The sequence below is a fragment of the Salmo salar genome, chromosome 21 (assembly GCF_965601325.2).
Source record: "Salmo salar chromosome 21, fSalSal1, whole genome shotgun sequence".
NCBI lineage: Eukaryota > Metazoa > Chordata > Actinopteri > Salmoniformes > Salmonidae > Salmo > Salmo salar.
Window position 1 is genome coordinate 25,845,757 of NC_138311.1, and position 21,630 is coordinate 25,867,386.

General features: G+C 41.1%; 1 protein-coding gene and 1 long non-coding RNA gene across 2 annotated transcripts in view; one reads left to right on the forward strand and one right to left on the reverse strand.

Moving 5' to 3' along the window:
• Positions 1–18,093, forward strand: part of LOC145862570 (uncharacterized) — a 23,619-nt gene extending 5,526 nt beyond the window's left edge. Inside the window, exons 2-3 of the long non-coding RNA XR_014382027.1 lie at positions 12,660–12,795; positions 18,039–18,093. This is a non-coding gene — a long non-coding RNA (uncharacterized LOC145862570). The remainder of the gene's footprint in view (positions 1–12,659; positions 12,796–18,038) is intronic.
• Positions 267–21,630, reverse strand: part of LOC106582013 (SPRY domain-containing protein 7) — a 40,069-nt gene continuing 18,705 nt past the window's right edge. The window contains exons 3-5 of the mRNA XM_014164647.3: positions 19,378–19,544; positions 1,702–1,804; positions 267–1,229 (exon numbers count right to left, since the gene is read on the reverse strand). Coding sequence (XP_014020122.1) covers positions 1,132–1,229; positions 1,702–1,804; positions 19,378–19,544 — 368 coding nt within the window. The 3' untranslated portion in view covers positions 267–1,131. The remainder of the gene's footprint in view (positions 1,230–1,701; positions 1,805–19,377; positions 19,545–21,630) is intronic.

Here is a 21,630-nt window from a genome sequence, read left to right on the forward strand (position 1 = left end):
TTCTTTCAAAAACAAGGACATTTCTAAGTGACCCCAAACTTTTGAACGGTAGTGTATATTACAAATTCCAATTTGTGGCTAACGTTAGCTAGGCTAGGGGTAAGGGTTATGAGTTAGGTTAAAGGGTTTAGGTTAGGGGAAGGGTTAGCTAACATGCTAAGTAGTTATATAGTAGCTAAATCTCTCCATGATGAGATTCGAATGCGCAACCTTTGGGTTGCTAGACATTTGCGGTATATTAAATAAAGTAGTCCCAAAAGAGGAAATGCTTTCAGAGACAAGTTTCTTTATTGTATTTGGTTTAATGTTCAACATACATCTCATTAGTGCAAACAAAAATAAGCGTTTAACATTTAAGACCGTTTTCACGCTTCAAAGGAGGATATGCATTTATCTGACTGGTGAAATACAGTAGGGTCGGAAAATGTCACATCCCCGAATACAGCCAATGAGCAGAGCTTCGCCAGATTGCTGCCATTTGGAATGCCAATCAGAGCCGTGACAAATTACTTTTAAAGACAGATCATAATCAAAATAACAAATCAAAATACGTATAATTAAATCTAGAATTAGAAGTAAATTATCAGGGAAACAAAACATTGAACATTAGTGTCATCTTTTAACAAATAAATATAAATAAGAAAACACCTAAACATTGTTCAAACTCTCTTTTCTGAAAGAAGCAGCAACCATAAAAGATTGACGCAATGCCGGATGATTATAACTGAATAAAATAAATATCGACTGACTTGACTGTCTTTCAGTTGCAAATGCACACCACACTTTGTCTACTCTATGCCATTCATTGCTGTCTGGGGATCAGTTTTCTTACTGCTCCAGTGTTGGCATCAAACAAGAGCTAAACTACCCACATTGACCCAGAACAGCATTAAAGCAGAGAGTAACCAGGACGCAACACAACACACAAACACACTCAAACCAGACTGAACGAAGAGGTCACAGATTTCTGCAGAGCAACAAGGAGCACTTTTAGCTGAGGGTTGTGTGTGTGTGTGTGTGTGTGTGTGTGTGTGTGTGTGTGTGTGTGTGTGTGTGTGTGTGTGTGTGTGTGTGTGTGTGTGTGTGTGGTGTGTGTATATATAAAGGTCTGGAGGTATACGGAGGTGCTGCTCAGAAGATCTGCTGCTCAAACAGAATTTTCTCGAAGCCTTGCGGTGCTGTATGGTAGAAGTCACTGAACTGGCAGTCTAAGATGGCGCTGTCATCCACTAGAACAGAGGAGAGATCAAATCAACATTGGTTCAGTCAGTCAGTGTTGGGTACTTTCGCAGGCATAATTCACAGACTGCAACAACAAAAACTAGTAGTGTTCAATTGCTTTTACATTGTATGCTACCAACCAAAAAGAAGGATGTCAGTTTCAGCTATGTACGAACTGCCCTCTTGTGGCAGAAAAATACCACAACCATCAAGACAATTTTGTGGCAGATTTACTAGGCATTTGAGCCTGTTTTTTTCCACTGGGAATTAAAAGGTAGAGCACGGGTTAATATATATTATGTAAATAAAAGTTAAAAGAAACAACATTCATAAAATAAAATAGTTATATGTTTGGTATTGGTGGTTTTCCCTCCTGAGAGGGAAAGTCTGTCCCTGTGCATGCAGCAGTGTCACACACACACACACACACACACACACACACACACACACACACACACACACACACACACACACACACACCATAAACCACCGGGAACACGGTGCCTCTGATCCCTGAAGCTGGACAGTGCATATTCTTCCCATTCAGATAGAGATTCATCTCCACGTGGTCATACGTGATGCCCTGAGATGGAAAACAAACAACTGATTAGATCAGTGTTGATTGTGTTGGTCAGTTTATTCTGATTCATTTAGGCCATTTCTTTAGAAGTATTTAAACATCAATACAGCTGATCAGTGATCAATTCAGTAAGAATTAGATTAGAGAACTTGGTGGTCATTTCTTTGATAATCTCGCCCACCAGCCGGTTCTCTCTGTTGAGATGTCTGGTTTCCGAGCACTTCAGAACGGGACTTGACTGGAAGCCTATGGCAGTAGCAGACGAAACATGCGCTGGTTTTAATTGGCTGATCTCTCAGTCCATCACCATCCAGCGCAACCCTTAGAACCTCCATCTACAGTGGGGGGGAAAAGTATTTGATCCCCTGCTGATTTTGTACGTTTGCCCACTGACAAAGAAATGATCAGTCTATCATTTTAATGGTAGGTTTATTTGAACAGTGAGAGACAGAATAACAACAACAAAATCCAGAAAAACGCATGTCAAAAATGTTATAAATTGATTTGCATTTTAATGAAGGAAATAAGTATTTGACCCCCTCTCAATCAAAAAGATTTCTGGCTCCCAGGTGTCTTTTATATAGGTAACGAGCTGAGATTAGGAGCACACTCTTAAAGGGAGTGCTCCTAATCTCATCTTGTTACCTGTATAAAAGACACCTGTCCACAGAAGCAATCAATCAGATTCCAAACTCTCCACCATGGCCAAGACCAAAGAGCTCTCCAAGGATGTCAGGGACAAGATTGTAGACCTTCACAAGGCTGGAATGGGCTACAAGACCATCGCCAAGCAGCTTGGTGAGAAGGTGACAACAGTTTGTGCGATTATTCGCAAATGGAAGAAACACAAAATAACTGTCAATCTCCCTCGGACTGGGGCTCCATGCAAGATCTCACCTCGTGGAGTTGCAATGATCATGAGAACGGTGAGGAATCAGCCCAAAACTACACGGGAGGATCTTGTCAATGATCTCAAGGCAGCTGGGACCATTGTCTCCAAGAAAACAATTGGTAACACACTACGCCGTGAAGGACTGAAATCCTGCAGCGCCCGCATGGTCCCCCTGCTCAAGAAAGCACATATACATGCCTGTCTGAAGTTTGCCAATGAACATCTTAATGATTCAGAGGACAACTGGGTTAAAGTGTTGTGGTCAGATGAGACCAAAATGGAGCTCTTTGGCATCAACTCAACTCGCCGTGTTTGGAGGAGGAGGAATGCAGCCTATGACCCCAAGAACACCATCCCCACCGTCAAACATGGAGGTGGAAACATTATGCTTTGGGGGTGTTTTTCTGCTAAGGGGACAGAACAACTTCACTGCATCAAAGGGACGATGGACGGGGCCATGTACTGTCAAATCTTGGGTGAGAACCTCCTTCCCTCAGCCAGGGCATTGAAAATGGGTCGTGGATGGGTATTCCAGCATGACAATGACCCAAAACACACGGTCAAAGCAACAAAGGAGTGGCTCAAGAAGAAGCACATTAAGGTCCTGGAGTGGCCTAGCCAGTCTCCAGACCTCAATCCCATAGAAAATCTGTGGAGGGAGCTGAAGGTTCGAGTTGCCAAATGTCAGCCTCGAAACCTTAATGACTTGGAGAAGATCTGCAAAGAGAAGTGGGACAAAATCCCTCCTGAGATGTGCGCAAACCTGGTGGCCAACTACAAGAAACATCTGACCTCTGTGATTGCCAACATGGGTTTTACCACCAAGTACTAAGTCATGTTTTGCAGAGGGGTCAAATACTTATTTCCTTCATTAAAATGCAAATCAATTTATAACATTTTTGACATGCGTTTTTCTGGATTTTTTTGTTGTTATTCTGTCTCTCACTGTTCAAATAAACCTACCATTAAAATTATAGACTGATCATTTCTTTGTCAGTGGGCAAACGTACAAAATCAGCAGGGGATCAAATACTTTTTTCCCTCACTGTAAGTCTACTGCATCTGGGGGCCAGCATTGTTTTTGTGTTTCCCCACCCCCCTGAAAAATAGTATTATTATAAAAATGTTTAGGAACTCAGTCTGGCTTTCAACATACTCTTGAAAGTTGTAATAGTAGAATTTGGGTAGTGCAGCAAGTTTTCCTCTCATGTCAGTCATTGCATACCGTAGAGAGCTATTTATAACGTGTCAGAAATGTCCAGATCAACTAGCCCATGTCAGCTAACGTTTTTTTAGCCCATAGATTTTGTTGTAATGTTTGAGTCACTCAAAAATCACATGAACACACATTAGACATGGCAAGAAAATGAGCTTTAAAATGGCTACATTTTCTCTGCAACCCATGACAAAATGTGTAGAATTGCAGGAAATAAGATTTAAAACATGCAAAATCTTCTCTCCACCAACAAGAGAGGTGTGAACAGTTTGTCATGAACAGTGCTTGTGCCCACAGAAACAGTGCTTGTGCCCATTGTTCTGCACCACTGCCATTGGTACGGAAAAGACTGCTTGTCATTTTTACTGGGATAGTGTTCTGCACAACCACAGCATCCATCATCAACTGCCTTTGCTGGCGTGTTTACTTTTTCTATTTGAAGACATTAGTGTACAGTGTACAGTGTACAGTTACAGGACAGCTAGCAGAGTTACCCTGGTTAGCGATTAGCATGAACGGTGATATGCTCCTACTACCTCGGGTTCCGGGGAATTATTTCCGTGGTGCACCATAACAAACACTTTTAAGCCTCAATTTGGAGCCACGACTCATAGTTATGTGTATCTCTCAAAATTGGAATGATCATGTCACTCAATAAATCCACACAGTGATGGAGTGCTGCATCAGATGACCTGGCCTCCACAATCACCTGACCTCAACCCAATTGAGATGATTTACGATTTTTTATTTATTTATCTTTTATATCTATTTATTTAACCAGGTAGGCTAGTTGAAAACAAGTACTCATTTACAACTGCGACCTGGCCAAGATAAAGCAAAGCAGTGCGACACAAACAACAACACAGAGTTACACATGGAATAAACAAGCGTACAGTCAATAACACAATAGTAAAAAAGAAAGATACAGTGTGTGCAAATGGCGTGAGGAGGTAGGCAATAAATAGGCCATAGTAGCGAGGTAATTACAATTTAGCAGATTAACACTGGAGTGATAAATGAGCAGATGGTGATGTGCAAGTAGAAATACTGGTGTGCAAAAGAGCAAAACCAAAAAAATGAAATAAAAACAATATGGGGATGAGGTAGGTAGATTGGGTGGGCTATTTACAGATGGACTACGTACAGCTGCAGCGATCAGTTACCTGCTCAGATAGCTGATGTTTAAAGTTGGTTAGGGAAATATAAGTCTCCAGCTTCAGTGATTTTTGCAATTCGTTCCAGTTACTGGCAGCAGAGAACTGGAAGGAAAGGTGGCCAAAGCAGGTGTTGGCTTTGGGGTTGACTAGTGAGATATACCTGCTGGAGCTCGTGCTACGGGTGGATGTTGTTATCGTGACCAGTGAGCTAAGATAAGGCGGAGCTTTACCTAGCATAGATTTATAGATGACCTGGAGCCAGTGGGTCTGGCGACGAATATGTAGTGAGGGCCAGCCGTCTAGAGCATACAGGTCGCAGTGGTGGGTGGTATAAGTGGCTTTGGTAACAAAACGAATGTCACTGTGATAGACTGCATCCAGTTTGCTGGGTAGAGTATTGGAACCTATTTTGTAGATGACATCGCCGAAGTCCAGGATCGGTAGGATAGTCAGTTTTACTAGGGTAAGTTTGGCGGCGTGAGTGAAGGAGGCTTTGTTTTGCGAAATAGAAAGCCGATTCTAGATTTGATTTTGGATTGGAGATGTTTAATATGAGTCTGGAAGGAGTTTACAGTCTAGCCAGACACCTAGGTATTTGTAGTTGTCCACATATTCTAGGTCAGAACCGTCCAGGGTAGTGATGCTAGTCGGGAGGGCGGGTGCCGGCAGCGAACGGTTGAAAACCATGCATTTGGATTTACTAGCATTTAAGAGCAGTTGTAGGCCACGGAAGGAGTGTTGTATGGCATTGAAGCTCGTTTGGAGGTTAGTTAACACAGTGTCCAAAAAAGGGCCAGATGTATACAGAATGGTGTCGTCTGCGTTGAGGTGGATCAGGGAATCACCAGCAGCAAGAGCGACATCATTGATATATACAGAGAAAAGAGTCGGCCCGAGAATTGAACCCTGTGGTACCCCCATAGAGTGCCACAGGTCCGGGCAACAGGCCCTCCGATTTGACACACTGAACTCTGTCTGCAAAGTAGTTGGTGAACCAGGCGAGGCAGTCATTTGAGAAACCAAGGCTATTGAGTCTGCCGATAAGAATACAAGTCAAAAGCCTTGGCCAGGTCGATGAAGACGGCTGCACAGTACTGTCTTTTATCAATGGCGGTTATGATATCGTTTAGTACCTTGAGCGTGACTGATGTGCACCCGTGACCAGCTCGGAAACTGGATTCCACAGCGGAGAAGGTACGGTGGGATTCTAAATGGTCAGTGATCTGTTTATTAACTTGGCTTTCGAAGACTTTAGAAAGGCAGAGCAGGATAGATATAGGTCTATAACAGTTTGGGTCTAGAGTGTCACCCCCTTTGAAGAGGGGGATATGTATGGGTCCAGGTTTTGCAGCTCTTTCATAACTTCTGTTATCTAGATTTGGGTGAAGGAGAAGCTGGGGAGGCTCGGGCAGAGCTGTTGGCCGGGGTTGGGGTAGCCAGGAGGAAAGCATGGCCAGCCGTAGAGAAATGCTTATTGAAATGTTCGATTATCATGGACTTATCGGTGGTGACCGTGTTACCTAGCCTCAGTGCAGTGGGCAGCTGGGAGGAGGTGCTCTTATTCTCCATGGACTTTACAGTCCCAAAACTTTTTGGAGTTAGAGCTACAGGATGCAAATTTCTGTTTGAAAAAGCTAGCCTTTGCTTTCCTGACTGACTGCGTGTATTGGTTCCTGACTTCAGTTGCATATCACGGGGACTATTCGATGCTATTGCAGTCCGCCACAGGATGTTTTTGTGCTGGTCAAGGGCAGTCAGGTCTGGAGTGAACCAAGGGCTATGTCTGTTCTTAGTTCTACATTTTTTGAAAGGGGCATGCTTATTTAAAATGGTGAGGAAATCACTTTTAAAGAACGACCAGGCATCCTCGACTGACGGGATGAGGTCAATATCCTTCCAGGATACCCGGGCCAGGTCGATTAGAAGGGCCAGGTCGATTAGAAAGGCCTGCTCGCAGAAGTGTTTTAGGGAGCGTTTGACAGTGATGAGGGGTGGTCGTTTGACCGCGGACCCATAGCGGATGCAAGCAATGAGGCAGTGATCGCTGAGATCCTGATTGAAAACAGCAGAGGTGTATTTGGAGGGCAAGTTTGGCAGGATAATATCTATGAGGGTGCCCATGTTTACGGATTTAGGGTTGTACCTGGTGGGTTCCTTTATGATTTGTGTGAGATTGAGGGCATCTAGCTTAGATTGTAGGACTGCCGGGGTGTTAAGCATATCCCAGTTTAGGTAATCTAACAGAACAAACTCTGAGGATAGATGAGGGGCAATCAATTCACATATAGTGTCCAGGGCACAGCTGGGAGCTGAGGGTCTATAACAGGCGGCAACAGTGAGAGACTTATTTCTGGAGAGATTCATTTTTTAAATTAGAAGTCCTAACTAACTGTTTGGGCACAGACCTGGAAAGTATGACAGAACTTTGCAGGCTATCTCTGCAGTAGATTGCAACTCCTCCCCCTTTGGCAGTTCTATCTTGACGGAAAATGTTGTAGTTGGGTATGGAAATTTCTGAATTTTTGGTGGCCTTCCTAAGCCAGGATTCAGACACGGCAAGGACATCAGGGTTGGCGGAGTTGAGTTGAAGGCAGAGTGAAGGAAAAGCAGCCAACAAGTGCACAGCATATGTGGGAACTCCTTCAAGACTGTTGGAAAAGCATTCCAGGTGAAGCTGGTTGAGAGAATGCCAAGAGTGTGCAAAGCTGTCATCAAGGTGGCTACTTTGAAGAATCTAAAATATTTGTTTAACACTTTTTTGGTTACTACATGATGTTATTTCATAGTTTTGATGTCTTCACTATTATTCTACAATGTAGAAAATAGTAAAACAAATTAAGAAAAACCCTTGAATGAATAGGTGTGTCCAAACTTTTGACCGACCGGTACGGGGGGGGGGGGGGGGGGGGGGTGTGTGTGTGTGTGTGTGTGTGTGTGTGTGTGGGTGCATATACAGTGGGCTCCAAAATTACTGGCACCCCTGACTGGCAATGCACAAACAATACATAAAAATATATAATTATAGAGATAAACTCAAAATACCAACATGTGAGAAATACTGTACTTTATTAATGTTTCAATGGAACCCACCAAAATCATATAATTATTTAATATAAAATACATTTCACCAAAATCAAGGTTTCATAATTATTGGCACTCCTCATTTAGTACTTAGTGCAACCACCTCTGGCAGGGATAACAGCATGGTCTTTTCCTGTGATGTTTGACAAGGTTAAGGAACACATTTGGAGGGATTTTGGACCATTCCTCTATGCAGATCCTTTCACGATCCTTTACATTCTTGGGTTTGTGCTTATCAACTGCCCTCTTCAACTCAGCCCACAGGTTTTCGATTGGATTGAGGTCCGGCGACTGAGGTGGCCATGGCAGAACATTGATTTTGTTGTCACAACCATTTCTGTGTGGATCTTGAGGTATGTTTTGGGTCATTGTCTTGTTGGAAAGTCCACATACGGTCAAGTCCCAGCCTTCTGGCAGAGGCAACCAGATTGTCAGCCAAAATTGCCTCGTATTTGGTGGAATTCATTATGCCATCAATCTTAACCAGTGACCACTGACCCACCACCATATTTCACCGTGAGTATGAGGTGCCTCTCCTTGTATGCATCTCTGTTTCGACGCCAAACATGCCGATGCTGTATCTGACCATAATGTTCAATTTTGGTCTCATCTGACCAGAGCACCTTCTTCCAATCATAAGTTAAATGACGTTTGGCAAACTCTTGGGGTCATTAAGGGCTTTCTTCTGGCAACCCTTCCAAGGCCTGCAATTCTTTCACAGTGATTCTTGGGGATTTTGTTGCTTCTCTCACGATCCACAAAATGCATTTGCGTCCTCTACCCGTGAGGTTTTCAACGGTTCCATATATTTTGATTTTTAAAATAATTGCCCTGACAGTGCTCAGTGGTATATTCAATCGTTTGTGGATCTTCTTGCAGCCATTACCAGATTTATGGTCTACGACCATCTGTCCCTTTTGAACGGCCAGTTCTATTATTTTCTTCATGGTGTTGGATGACAAAGGGATATTGCATGCATGTTACCTCATTTTTATACCCTAGTGAAAAAGGAAGTGATATAGTGGCTCAATATAGTTCCTTAACACTTAGATAAACTTAAATAAGTGGAATTGAATTCCTGATTTAATTTTGGTAGATGTTATTTACAATAATATTTAAGGGTGCCATTAATTGTGAAACCTTGATTTGGAGGACATAGATTTTTAATTAAATCAATAACTGATTTTGTTGGGTTCCATTGAAACATTAATAATAAAATACAGTATTTTTCACATGTTGGTATTTTGAGTTTCTCTCTATAATTATATTGTTTATATTTTTTTAAGTATTGTTTGTGCATTGCCAGTCAGGGGTGCCAGTAATTTTGGAGCCCACTGTATATGTGTGTGTATATAAATATATTATTTTTTCCCCCTTTATTATTTTCTTTTAACCCTACCTCCCCTCATTGGAGTAAACTAACAAACAACAATACTTGGGCTTCTACTTCCAGCTTAAACATACTATATACATTTTACGGACACGGTACATTTGTTGTTTTTATTTTTTTATCCCACACGACAGCTACCCTCAACCGCTCCCATCTATCTCTAAAAAAACATCCAGTCTTGATTTCTAATTGCCAAATAACTTGTATGGCACAGCTGTCAATATTTTGGTCCTTAAATGGAACTGGTATACTTTATTTATTTATTATCCTTTTTTTATACCAATTCTGGCCTTTAATACAGGACCGACAAACAAGTTCCTTACCTTTTGCGGTAATGCTGCAATCAGTTGTTTGTAATTTTGAATAGAGCAAACATTTCCATATATTTCTGTTAGCTGCATGTGTGACAATTCCCCAGTCCTATTTTTAATACCATTAACAAAGACTATACCGTTTAAAAAAAAAAAATCCCCAAATAATGGTTTGTCAGCTAGTCTATTTGAGTTTGACCATAACATTGAACAATAATATTTGTGGTAATATCAAATATGTATTTTCCAGTGGATTATTGAAATTGCAACCAGCTTCAGTGATATTTTGGAGGTGTGATATTTAATAATGATACTAGGGAGAGGTTGTAATCTGAATAAATGGAAAAAGGCCATTTTTGAACATAGGGTGAGCCATTCTTACTAATCTGCTGGAGAACCAGTTTGGATACCTTTATTATGACTGAAGCCTTTAGTGAGAGGTTCAATGTTTTAATATTTAATACATTTTAGCCCACTGAATTTATAGGAATTATATAAATAAGCCTGTTTAATTTTGTCTGGCTTGCCATTCCAAATAAAGTGGAATAGGTTTTACTCATATAATTAAAAAAACAAGTTGTCCTGTGTAAGCAGGGCCATGAGTAAATAGGTAAACTGGGATATGACAAAATAATTAAATCAGGGTGATTTTTCCACAACTAGACAAGTATTTACCTTTCCATGATAGCAAGATTTTATCTATTGTTGCTAACTTTCTATGAAAATGTATTGTAATGAGATCATTTCTTTCTTTCGGGATAGAATACTGAGTATGTCCACTTCACCGTCAGACCATTTTATTTATAAACTACACAGTAATGTAAAAGTTGTATTTTTTAGCGATCCAATAGGTAATATGGTACACTTATCATGGTTTGGTCGTAATCCAGAGAGGTTAGAAAAATGATCGCGATCGTCTATGACGCTGTGCAGGGATCCATATTGCAGATTTAAAAGAAAACATGAGTCGTCAGCGTACAATGACACCTTTGTCTTTAAGCCCTGGATTTCCAGCCCCTTGATATTACTGTTGGACCTTATTTTAATAGCTAACATTTCTATGGCCATAATAAATAGATATGCCGATAGTGGACAACCCTGTTTAACTCCTTTTGACAATTTAATACTTTGAGAAGTAGCTATTAGTTACTAGTTTACAACTGTGGCTACTATACATAACTTTAACCCATTGTATAAGAGATTCTCCAAAATTAAAATAGTCCATGGATTTATATATAAATTCTAGTCATACTTTATCAAAGCCTTTTTCAAAATCAGCTATGAATACCAGGCCTGTTTTCCATTTTTCCCTATATTCCATCTAGTTGGCTTTATTTTTTATAATATATTACACTTGATCTTTCTTGATTAAGTTCCTCTTTCTTTTTGCTTTTCCTCTACCTTATTATGTGCCTCTTTTACAGTTATCGCTATCTATCTGTATTTTAGTACTATTTTGACCTAATTTGTTTTTATTTTAAAGATGAGTATTGAATTGCATGGCCTCTAAAGGCACATTTAAAAGTGTCCCATACAATATGGGGGTCTGCTGTACCTATGTTATGTCAGAAAAAGTAAGTTATAAATTCTTCTGTCTTGGTTAAAAACAAGTTGTCATCCAGTAGGCTTTAGTTAAGTTTCCAATATCCTCGCGGAAATTCTGTAAGAGTAATGTGTATACCAATTATTTGGTCTGACCGCATTCTGTCCCCAGTCAAAAGTTTGGACACACCTACTCATTCAAGGGTTTTTCTATATTTTTACATTGTAAAATAATGGTGAAGACATCAAAACTATGAAATAACATGTGGAATCATGTAATACCTTCTTCGGGATCGGTGTCCCTTCCACGGGATGGTTGAGCTAACGCAGGCTAATGCGATTAGCATGAGGTTGTAAGTCACAAGAAAATTTCCCAGGACAGACAGATCTGACATTGGCAGAAGGCTTAAATTCTTGTTAATCTAACTGCACTGTCCAATTTACAGTAGCTATTACAGTGAAAGAATATCATGCTATTGTTTGAGGAGAGTGCACAATTTTGAACATGAAAAGTTATTAATAAACAAATTAGGCACATTTGGGCAGTCTTGATAGAATTTCCTTTACAGAAATACAATGGTTCATTGGATCAGTCTAAAACTTTGAAAATACACTGCTGCCATCTAGTGGACAAAATCTAAATTGCACCGGGGCTGTAATAATATATTATGGCCTTTCTCTTCCATTTCAAAGATGGTGCAAAGAAAATACAAAAGAACGTTTTAAAATAAAATTGTATTATCTTTAGCCAGATCTATTGTGTTATATTCTCCTACAATCCTTTCACATTTCCACAAACTTCAAAGTGTTGACTTTCAAATGGTACCAAGAATATGCATATCCTTGCTTCAGGGCCTGAGCTACAGGCAGTTACATTTGGGCATGACATTTTAGGCGAAAATTGAAAAAGAAAAGGGGCGGATCCTTAAGACCTCTTAGGGATAGGGGGCAGTATTTTCACGTCCGGATGAAAAGCGTGCCCAGAGTAAACTGCCTGCTACTCAGGCCCAGAAGCTAAGATATGCATATTATTAGTAGATTTTGATAGAAAACACTCTGAAGTTTCTAAAACTGTTTGAATGATGTCTGTGAGTATAACAGAACTCATATGGCAGGCGAAAACCTGAGACAAATCCAACCAGGAAGTGGGAAATCTGAGGCTTGTAGTTTTTCAAGTGATTCCCTATCCAACATACAGTGTCTGTGGGGTCATATTGCACTTCCAAAGGCTTCCACTAGATGTCAACAGTCTTTACAACGTTGTTTCAGGCTTCTACTGTGAATGGGGAGAGAATAAGAGCTGATGGAACCAGGTGTCTGAGAAAAAGGCATGAGCTCAGTTACGCACACAGCCTTGGGAGCGAGCTGAGTTCATCTTCATTCCTAAAGAGAAAGGAATTGTCCGGTAGGAATTTTATTGAAGATTTATGATAAAAACATCCTAAAGATTGATTCTATATATCGTTTGACATGTTTCTACAAACTGTAGTATAACTTTTTTGACATTTCGTCTGGACTTAGTAAGCACGCGCCTTGCATTTGGAATAGTGAACCTAACACGCAAACAAAATAGAGGTATTTGGACATAAAGATGAACTTTATCGAACAAAACAAACATTTATTGTGGAACTGGGATTCCTGGGAGTGCATTCTGATGAAGATCATCAAAGGTAAGTGTATATTTATAACGCTATTTCTGACTTCTGTTGACTCCACAACATGGCGGGTATCTGTATAGCTTCTTTTGGTGTCTGAGTGCTGTACTCAGATAATTGCAAAGTGTGCTTTCACCGTGAAGCTTTTTTGAAATCTGACACAGCGGTTGCATTAGGGAGAAGTGTATCTTTAATTCTGTGCATAACACTTGTATATTTTATCAAAGTTTATGATATGTATTTCTGTATATTGATGTGGCTCTCTGCAAAGTCACCGAAGGTTTTGGATGCAAAACATTACATTGGCGCGTTAACTGAGATTTTTCTAGATAAATATGAACTTTATCGAACAAAACATACATGTATTGTGTAACATGAAGTCCTATGAGTGCCATCTGATGAAGATCATCAAAGGTTAGTGATTAATTTTATCTCTATTTCTGCTTTTTGTGACTCCTCTCTTTGGCTGGAAAATGGCTGTATGTTTTTTTGTTCTAGGTGCTGACCTAACATAATCGTTTGGTGTGCTTTCGCTGTAAAGCCTTTTTGAAATCGGACACTGTGGTTGGATTAATGAGAATCTTATCTTTAAAATGGTGTATAATACTTGTATGTTTGAGGAATTTTAATTATGAGATTTTTGCTGTTTTGAATTTGGCGCCCTGCACTTTCACTGGCTGTTGTCAAATCGATCCCGCTAAAGGGATTTGATCCCTAAGAAGTTTTTAAGAGGCCTTGATGACAGCTTTCCACACGCTTGGCATTCTCTCAACCAGTTTCATGAGGTAGTCACCTGGTGTGCCTTGTTAAAAGTTAATTTGTGGAATTTCTTTCCTTCTTAATGCGTTTGAGCCAATCAGTTGCGTTGTGACAAGATAGAGGTGGTATACAGAAGATGTCTTTTACCAAATAGATTCCATATTATGGCAAGAACAGCTTAAATAAGCAAAGAAAAACGACAGTCCATCATTACTTTAAGACATGAAGGTCAGTCATGCAGAAAATTTCAAGAACTTAGAAAGTTTCTTCAAGAGCAGTCGCAAAAACCATCAAGCGCTATGATGAAACTGGCTCTCATGAGGACTGCCACAGGAAAGGAAGACCCAGAGTTACCTCTGCTGCAGAGGATACATTCATTAGAGTTAACTGCACCTCAGATTGCAGCCCAAATAAATGCTTCACAGAGTTCAAGTAACAGAAACATCTCAACATCAACTGTTCAGAGGAGACTGCATGAATCAGGCCTTCATGGTCTATTGCTGAAAAGAAACCAGTACTAAAGGACACCAATAAGAAGAGGAGACTTGTTTGGGCCAAGAAACACAAGCAATGGACATTAGACCGGTGAAAATCTGTCCTTTGGTCTGATGAGTCCAAATGTGAGATTTCTGGTTCCAACCGCTGTGTCTTTGTGAGACACAGATTAGGTGAACGGATGATCTCTGCATGTGTGGTTCCCACTGTGAAGCATTGAGGAGGTGTGATTGTGCTTTTCTGGTAATTTATTTTAGAATTCAAGGCACACTTAACCAGCATTCTGCAGCGATATGCTATCCCATCTGGCTTGCGCTTAGTGGGACTATCATTTAGTTTTTTATGTATTATTTCTTACACTGTTACCCCAGGAAATGTTAAGTCTTATTACATACACCCGGGAAGAACTATTGGATGTAAGAGCAACGTCCACTTACCAACATTACGACCAGGAATACGACTTTCCTGAAGCGGATCCTCTATTTGGACTACCACCCAGGACAATGGATCTGATCCCAGTAGGCGACCCAAAACAACGGCGCCACAGAAGGGGCAGACGGAGCGGTCTTCTGGTCAGGCTCCATAGACGGGCACGTCGCTCACCGCTCCCGAGGATACTACTCACCAATGTCCAGTCTTTTGACAACAAGGTAGACGAAATTCGAGCAAGGGTTGCCTTCCAGAGAGACATCAGAGATTGTAACATTCTCTGTTTCACGGAAACATGGCTCACTCAGGATACCTTATCAGATTCGGTACAGCCACCCGGTTACTTCACGCATCACGCCGACAGAAACAAACATCTCTCTGGTAAGAAGAAGGGCGGGGTGTATGCCTTATGATTAACGAGTCGCGGTGTGATCATAACAACATACAGGAACTCAAGTCCTTTTGTTCACCTGACTAGAATTCTTTACAATCAAATTCCGATCGCATTATCTACCAAGAGAATTCTCTTCGATTATAATCACAGCTGTGTATATCGACCCCCCAAGCAGACACCTCGACGGCCCTGAAAGAACTTCATTGGACTCTGTAAACTGGAAACCACATTTCCTGAGGCTGCATTTATTGTAGCTGGGAATTTTAACAATCTGAAAACAAGGCTTCCTAAGTTTTATCAGTATATCGAATGCGCGACCCGGGCTGGCAAAATTCTAGATCATTGCTACGCTAACTTCCGCGAAGCATACAAAGCCCTCCCTCGCCCTCCTTTCGGCAAATCTGACCACGACTCCATTTTGTTGCTCCCAGCCTATAGACAAAAATTAAAACCGGAAACACCCGTGCTCAGGTCTGTTCAACGCTGGTCCGACCAATTTGATTCCACGCTTCAAGATTGCTTCGATCACGTGGACTGGGATATTTTCCGGATAGCCTCAGACAACAACATTGATGTAAACGCTGATTCGGTGAGCATAGTTTATTAGCAAGTGCATTGGTGATGTTGTACCCACGGTGACTATTAAAACCTTCCCCAACCAGAAACCATGGATTGATGGCAGCATTTGCGCAAAACTGAAAGCGCGAACCACTGCTTTTAATCATGGCAAGGCGACCGGAAACAGGACCGAATAAAAACAGTGTAGCTATTCCCTCTGCAAGGCAATCAAACAAGCTAAACGTCAGTATAGAGACAAAGTAGAGTCGCAATTCAACGGCTCAGACACGAGACGTATGTGGCAGGGTCTACAGTCAATCACGGATTACAAAAAGAAAACCAGCCCCGTCGCGGACACCGACGTCTTGCTCCCAGACAAACTAAACAACTTCTTTGCTTACTTTGAGGACAATACAGTGCCACTGACACAGCCTGCTACCAAAACCTGCGGGTTCTCCTTCACAGCAGCCAACGTGAGTAAAACATTTTAACGTGTTAACCCTTGCAAGGCTGCCACCCAGACGGCATCCCTAGCCGCGTTCTCAGAGCATGCGCAGACCAGCTGGATGGTGTGTTTACGGACATATTCAATCAATCCCTATACCAGTATGCTGTTCCCACATGCTTCAAGAGGGCCACAATTGTTCCTGTTCCCAGGCAAGCTAAGGTAACTGAACTAAACTACTACAGTCAATCCGTGACCCTGCCACATAAGTCTCGTGTCTGAGCCGTTGAATTGCGACTCTACTTTGTCTCTATACTGACGCTTAGCTTGTTTGATTGCTAAACTAGCTAAACTACGTTGCACTCACTTCCGTCATCATGAAGTGCTTTGAGAGACTAGTCAAGGATCATAATATCACCTCCACCCTACACACTACACCCTAGACCCACTCGAATTTGCTTACCGCCCCAATAGGTCCACAGACGACCCAATCGCAATCACACTGCCCTAACCCATCTGGACAAGAGGAATACCTATATAAGAATGCTGTTCATCAATTACAGCTCAGCATTTAACACCATAGTACCCTCCAAACTCGTCATTAAGCTCAAGACCCTGGGTCTCGACCCCGCCCTGTGCAACTGGGTCCTGGACTTTCTGACGGGCCGCCCCCAGGTGGTGAGGGTAGGAAACAACATCTCCATCCCGCTGATTCTCAACACTGGGGCCCCACAAGGGTGCGTTCTCAGCCCTCTCCTGTACTCCTTGTTCACCCATGACTGCGTGGCCATGCACGCCTCCAACTCAATCATCAAGTTTGCAGACGACACTACAGTGGTAGGCTTGATTACCAACAACGACGAAACGGCCTAGAGGGAGGAGGTGAGGGCCCTCGGAGTGTGGTGTCAGGAAAATAACCTCACACTCAACGTCAACAAAACAAAGGAGATGATTGTGGACCTCAGGAAACAGCAGAGGGAGCACCCCTCCATCCACATTGACGGGACAGTAGTGGAGAAGGTGGAAAGTTTTACAATTCCTCGGCGTACACGGCACGGACAAACTGAAATGGTCCACCCACACAGACAACGTGGTGAAGAAGGCGCAACAGCACCTCTTCAACCTCAGGAGGCTGAAGAAATTTGGCTTGTCACTAAAAACACACAAACTTTTACAGATGCACAATCAAGAGCATCCGGTCAGGCTGTATCACTGCCAGGTACGGCAACTGCTCCGCCCACAATCGTAAGGCTCTCCAGAGGGTAGTGAGGTCTGCACAACACATCACCGGGGGCAAACTACCTGCCCTCCAGGACACCTACACCACCCGATGTCACAGGAAGGCCAAAAAGATAATCAAGGACAACAACCACCCAAGCCACTGCCTGTTCACCCCGCTATCATCCAGAAGGCGAGGTTAGTACAGGTGCATCAAAGCTGGGACCGAGAGACTGAAAAACAGCTTCTATCTCAAGGCCATCAGACTGTTAAACAGCCATCACTAACATTGAGTGCCTGCTGCCAACATACTGACTCAAATCTCTAGCCACTTAAATAATCAAAAATTGGATGTAATAAATGTATCACTAGTCACTTTAAACAATGCCACTTTATATAATGTTTACATACCCTACATTACTCATCTCATATGTATATACAGTACTCTATACCATCTACTGCATCTTGCCTATGCTGTTCGGCCATCGCTCATCCATATATTTATATGTACATATTCTTATTCATTCCTTTAAACTTTTGTGTATAAGGTAGTTGTTGTGAAATTGTTAGATTACTTGTTAGATATAACTGCACGGTCGGAACTATAAGCACAAGCATTTCACTACACTCACATGAACATCTGCTAACCCTGTGTATGTGACCACTAAAATTTGATTTGATTTGTTTTTCAACAGGACAATGACCCAACACACCTCCAGGCTGCATCAGATGACCTGGCCTCCAATCACCCAACCTCAACCCAAATGAGATGGTTTGGGATGAGTTGGACCGCAGAGTGAAGGAAAAGCAGCCAACAAGTACTGAGCATATGTGGGAACTCCTTCAAGACTGTTGGAAAAGCATTCCAGGTGACTACCTCATGAAGCTGGTGGAGAGAATGCCAAGAGTGTGCAGAGATGTCATCAAGGCAAAGGGTGGCTACATTGAAGAATCTCAAATATAAAATATATTTTAATTTGTTTACTACATGATTCCATATGTGTTATTTCATAGTTTTGATGTCTTCACTATTATTCTACAATGTAGAAAATAGTAAATATAAATAAAAACCCTTGAAGGTGTGTCCAAACTTTTGACTGGTACTGTATCTCTCACTAGGTTAGGATATTTAAGCCTCCATATATCCACTAGTTCCAATATATCCATAATATTCAGGATTTCCTTAAGTGCATGAGGGTGATCGTTTTTTAGTGCGATTTCCTTTAAGGTCCATCGAGGTACTTAAAACCGTATTATAATCTCCCACTATAATAATTGAGTCATTTATTGCTTGTAAGATCGATACATTATTATATATATTTTTCAAAGAAGCGTGGATCATCATTATTTGGACTGTATAGATTAATGAGCCAAATCTGTTTATGGTCCAATAGCATATTTAAAAGGATCCACATTCCTTACGGATCCTTTTGAACAGTTATTATTGTTCATTAATATCATCTCCCCTTTTGAGTTTCTTTGCCCATGGAAGAAATATATCCCCCCACCCAACTTCATCTAAAAGGTGTAGAATGAGTTTCCTGTAAACACCAGATATTATATTCCTTCTCTTTTAGCTAGGTAAAGACTGATCATCTTTTCTTATCATCTGCTAAGCCATCACAATTATAACTAGTTATACTTATTTCACCACTTACCATAGAGATACAAGTTTTGATTATACTTACCATAACATATGTTTGTAAACTTACCATTAAGAAGTACCATGATATTGAGCTTCCATATAGCTGTTCAATTATATTTGCACTGTTAGTTTATAGTTCTTAACTTTTGAAGTTTATTCCCTTCATTACCTGGATGCATTATTGAGCAAGTAAGTTTTTTTGCTTATGTATCTGGAGTTGAGGACTTCCTTTTGTTTATTAGAATATAATAATATGCCTATGTTTGTCAAGTATGCCATGTGCTTTCCTTGCTTTGTTTGAGTTGTTATAGCTCATGTTTATTGACACTTTATATAGACCTTGAGTGCGTTTATGACTTTGTTGCGCTCCACCAAACCAGTCCACTCACCACGATGTCCCCCTCCTGTGGAAGACTGTTGGCAGGCAGGCGGTTTTTCTCCTCGTTGTTGTGGTACACAGAGCCATCATGCCTCAAGACAAGGCTGTTGATGTCCCGCCCCATGGGGACCTGGTTCAGGTTCACCTTCTGAGTGGCCACACCTATCCCCCATATACCTGCACACAGAGTTCAGAACCTTAAAAACAAGTTTCCCAACACAAACCGCACTGAGCTGCTTTTTAAACCATTTCACAAGAAGGTTACAGAGGTGCAAATACAGTGCCTTCAGAAAGTATCCACACCACTTGACTTAATCCACATTTTGTTGTGTTCCAGTCGGAATTCAAAATGGATTAAATATATGTTTTTCTCACCCATCTACACACAATACCCCATAATGACAAACTAAACATGTTTTAAAAAATATTTGCAAATGTATTTAAAATAAAATACAGAATCACATAAGTATTCACACCCTTGAATGTTAGAATCATCTTTGGCAGTGATTACAGCTGTGAGTCTTTCTGGGTCTCTAAGAGCCTCTCTTCTGGGTCTCTAAGAGCGTTCCACACCTGGATTGTACAATATTTGCCCATTATTATTTTGAGAATTCTTCAAGCTCTGTCAAATTGGTTGTTGATCTTTGCTATTCAACCATTTACAAGTCTTGCCATATATTTTCAAGTAGATTTAAGCGATCTTGGTAAGCAAATCCAGTGTATATTTGGCCTTGTGTTTTAGTTTATTGTCCTGCTGAAAAGTGAATTTGTCGCCCAGTGTCTGTTGGAAAGCAGACTGAACCAGGTTTTTCTCTAGGATTTTGCCTGTGCTTAGCTCCATTCTGTTTCTTTTTTATCCTGAAAAACTCCCCAGTCCTTAATGATTACAAGCATACCCATAACATGAGGCAGCCACTACTATGCTTGAAAATATGGAGAGTGGTATTTAGTAATGTAATGTGTTGTATTGGACTTGCCCCAAAGATAACATTTTGTATTCAGGACCAAAGTTAATTGCTTTGTCACATTTTTTGCAGTTTTATTTTAGTGCCTTGTTGCAAACAGGATGCATGTTTTGGAATATTTTTGGTCTGTACAGGCTTCCTTTCCTTTTACTCTGTAAATTAGGTTAGTATTGTGGAGTAAATACAATGTTGTTGATCCAGCCTCAGTTCTCCTATTACAGCCATTAAAAACTCTGAAACAAACTTTTTTTTTAAGTCACCATTGGTCTCATGGTGAAAGCCCTGAGCGGTTTCCTTCCTCTCTGGCAACTGAGTTAGGAAGGATGCCTGTATCTTTGTAGTGACTGGGTGTATTGATACACCATCCAAAGTGTGATTAATAACTTCACCATGCTTAAAGGGATATTCAAATGTCTGCTTTTTAAAAATGTTTTACCCATCTAACAATTGGTGACCTTCTTTGTGCGGCATTGGAAAACCTTCCTGGTCTTTGTGGTTGAGTCTGTGTTTCAAATTCACTGCTCGACTGAGGAACCTTGCAGATAATTGTATGTGTGGGGTACAGAGATGAGGTAGTCATTAAAAAAATCTTGTTGAACACTATTTTTACACACAGTGAGTCTATGCAACTTATTATGTGACGTGTTAAGCAAGTGTTCACTCCTGAACTTGTTTAGGCTTGCCATCATTGTATTTAGGCCGTCATGGTAAATAAGAATTTGTTCTTAACTGACTTTTAAAAAAACAAAGGGGGTGAATACTTATTGACTGAAAGCATTTCAGCTTTAATTAATTTGTAAAAATTTAAGAACATAATTCCACTGTGACTTTATGAGGTATTGTGTGTAGGCCAGTGACCAAAAATTGAAATGTAATCAATTTTAAATTCAGGCTGTAACACAACATAAGAATTCAGACCCTTTACTCAGTACTTTATGAAGCACCTTTGACTGTGATTACAGCCTTGAGTCTTCTTGGGTTTGATACTACAAGCTTGGCACACATGTATTTGGGGAGTTTCTCCCATTGCAGATCCTCTCAAGCTCTGTCAGGTTGGATGGGGAGCATCGCTGCACAGCTATTTTCAGGTCTCTTCAGAGATGTTAGATCGGGTTCAAGTCCAGGCTCTGGCTGGGCCACTCCAAGGACATTCAGAGACTTGTCCTGAAGCCACTCCTGCGTTGTATTGGCTGTGTGCTTAGGGTTGTTGTCCTGTTGGAAGGTGAACCTTCACCCCAGTATGAGGTCCTGAGTGCTCTGGAGCAAATTTTCATCATTTTCATCAAGGATCTCTGTAC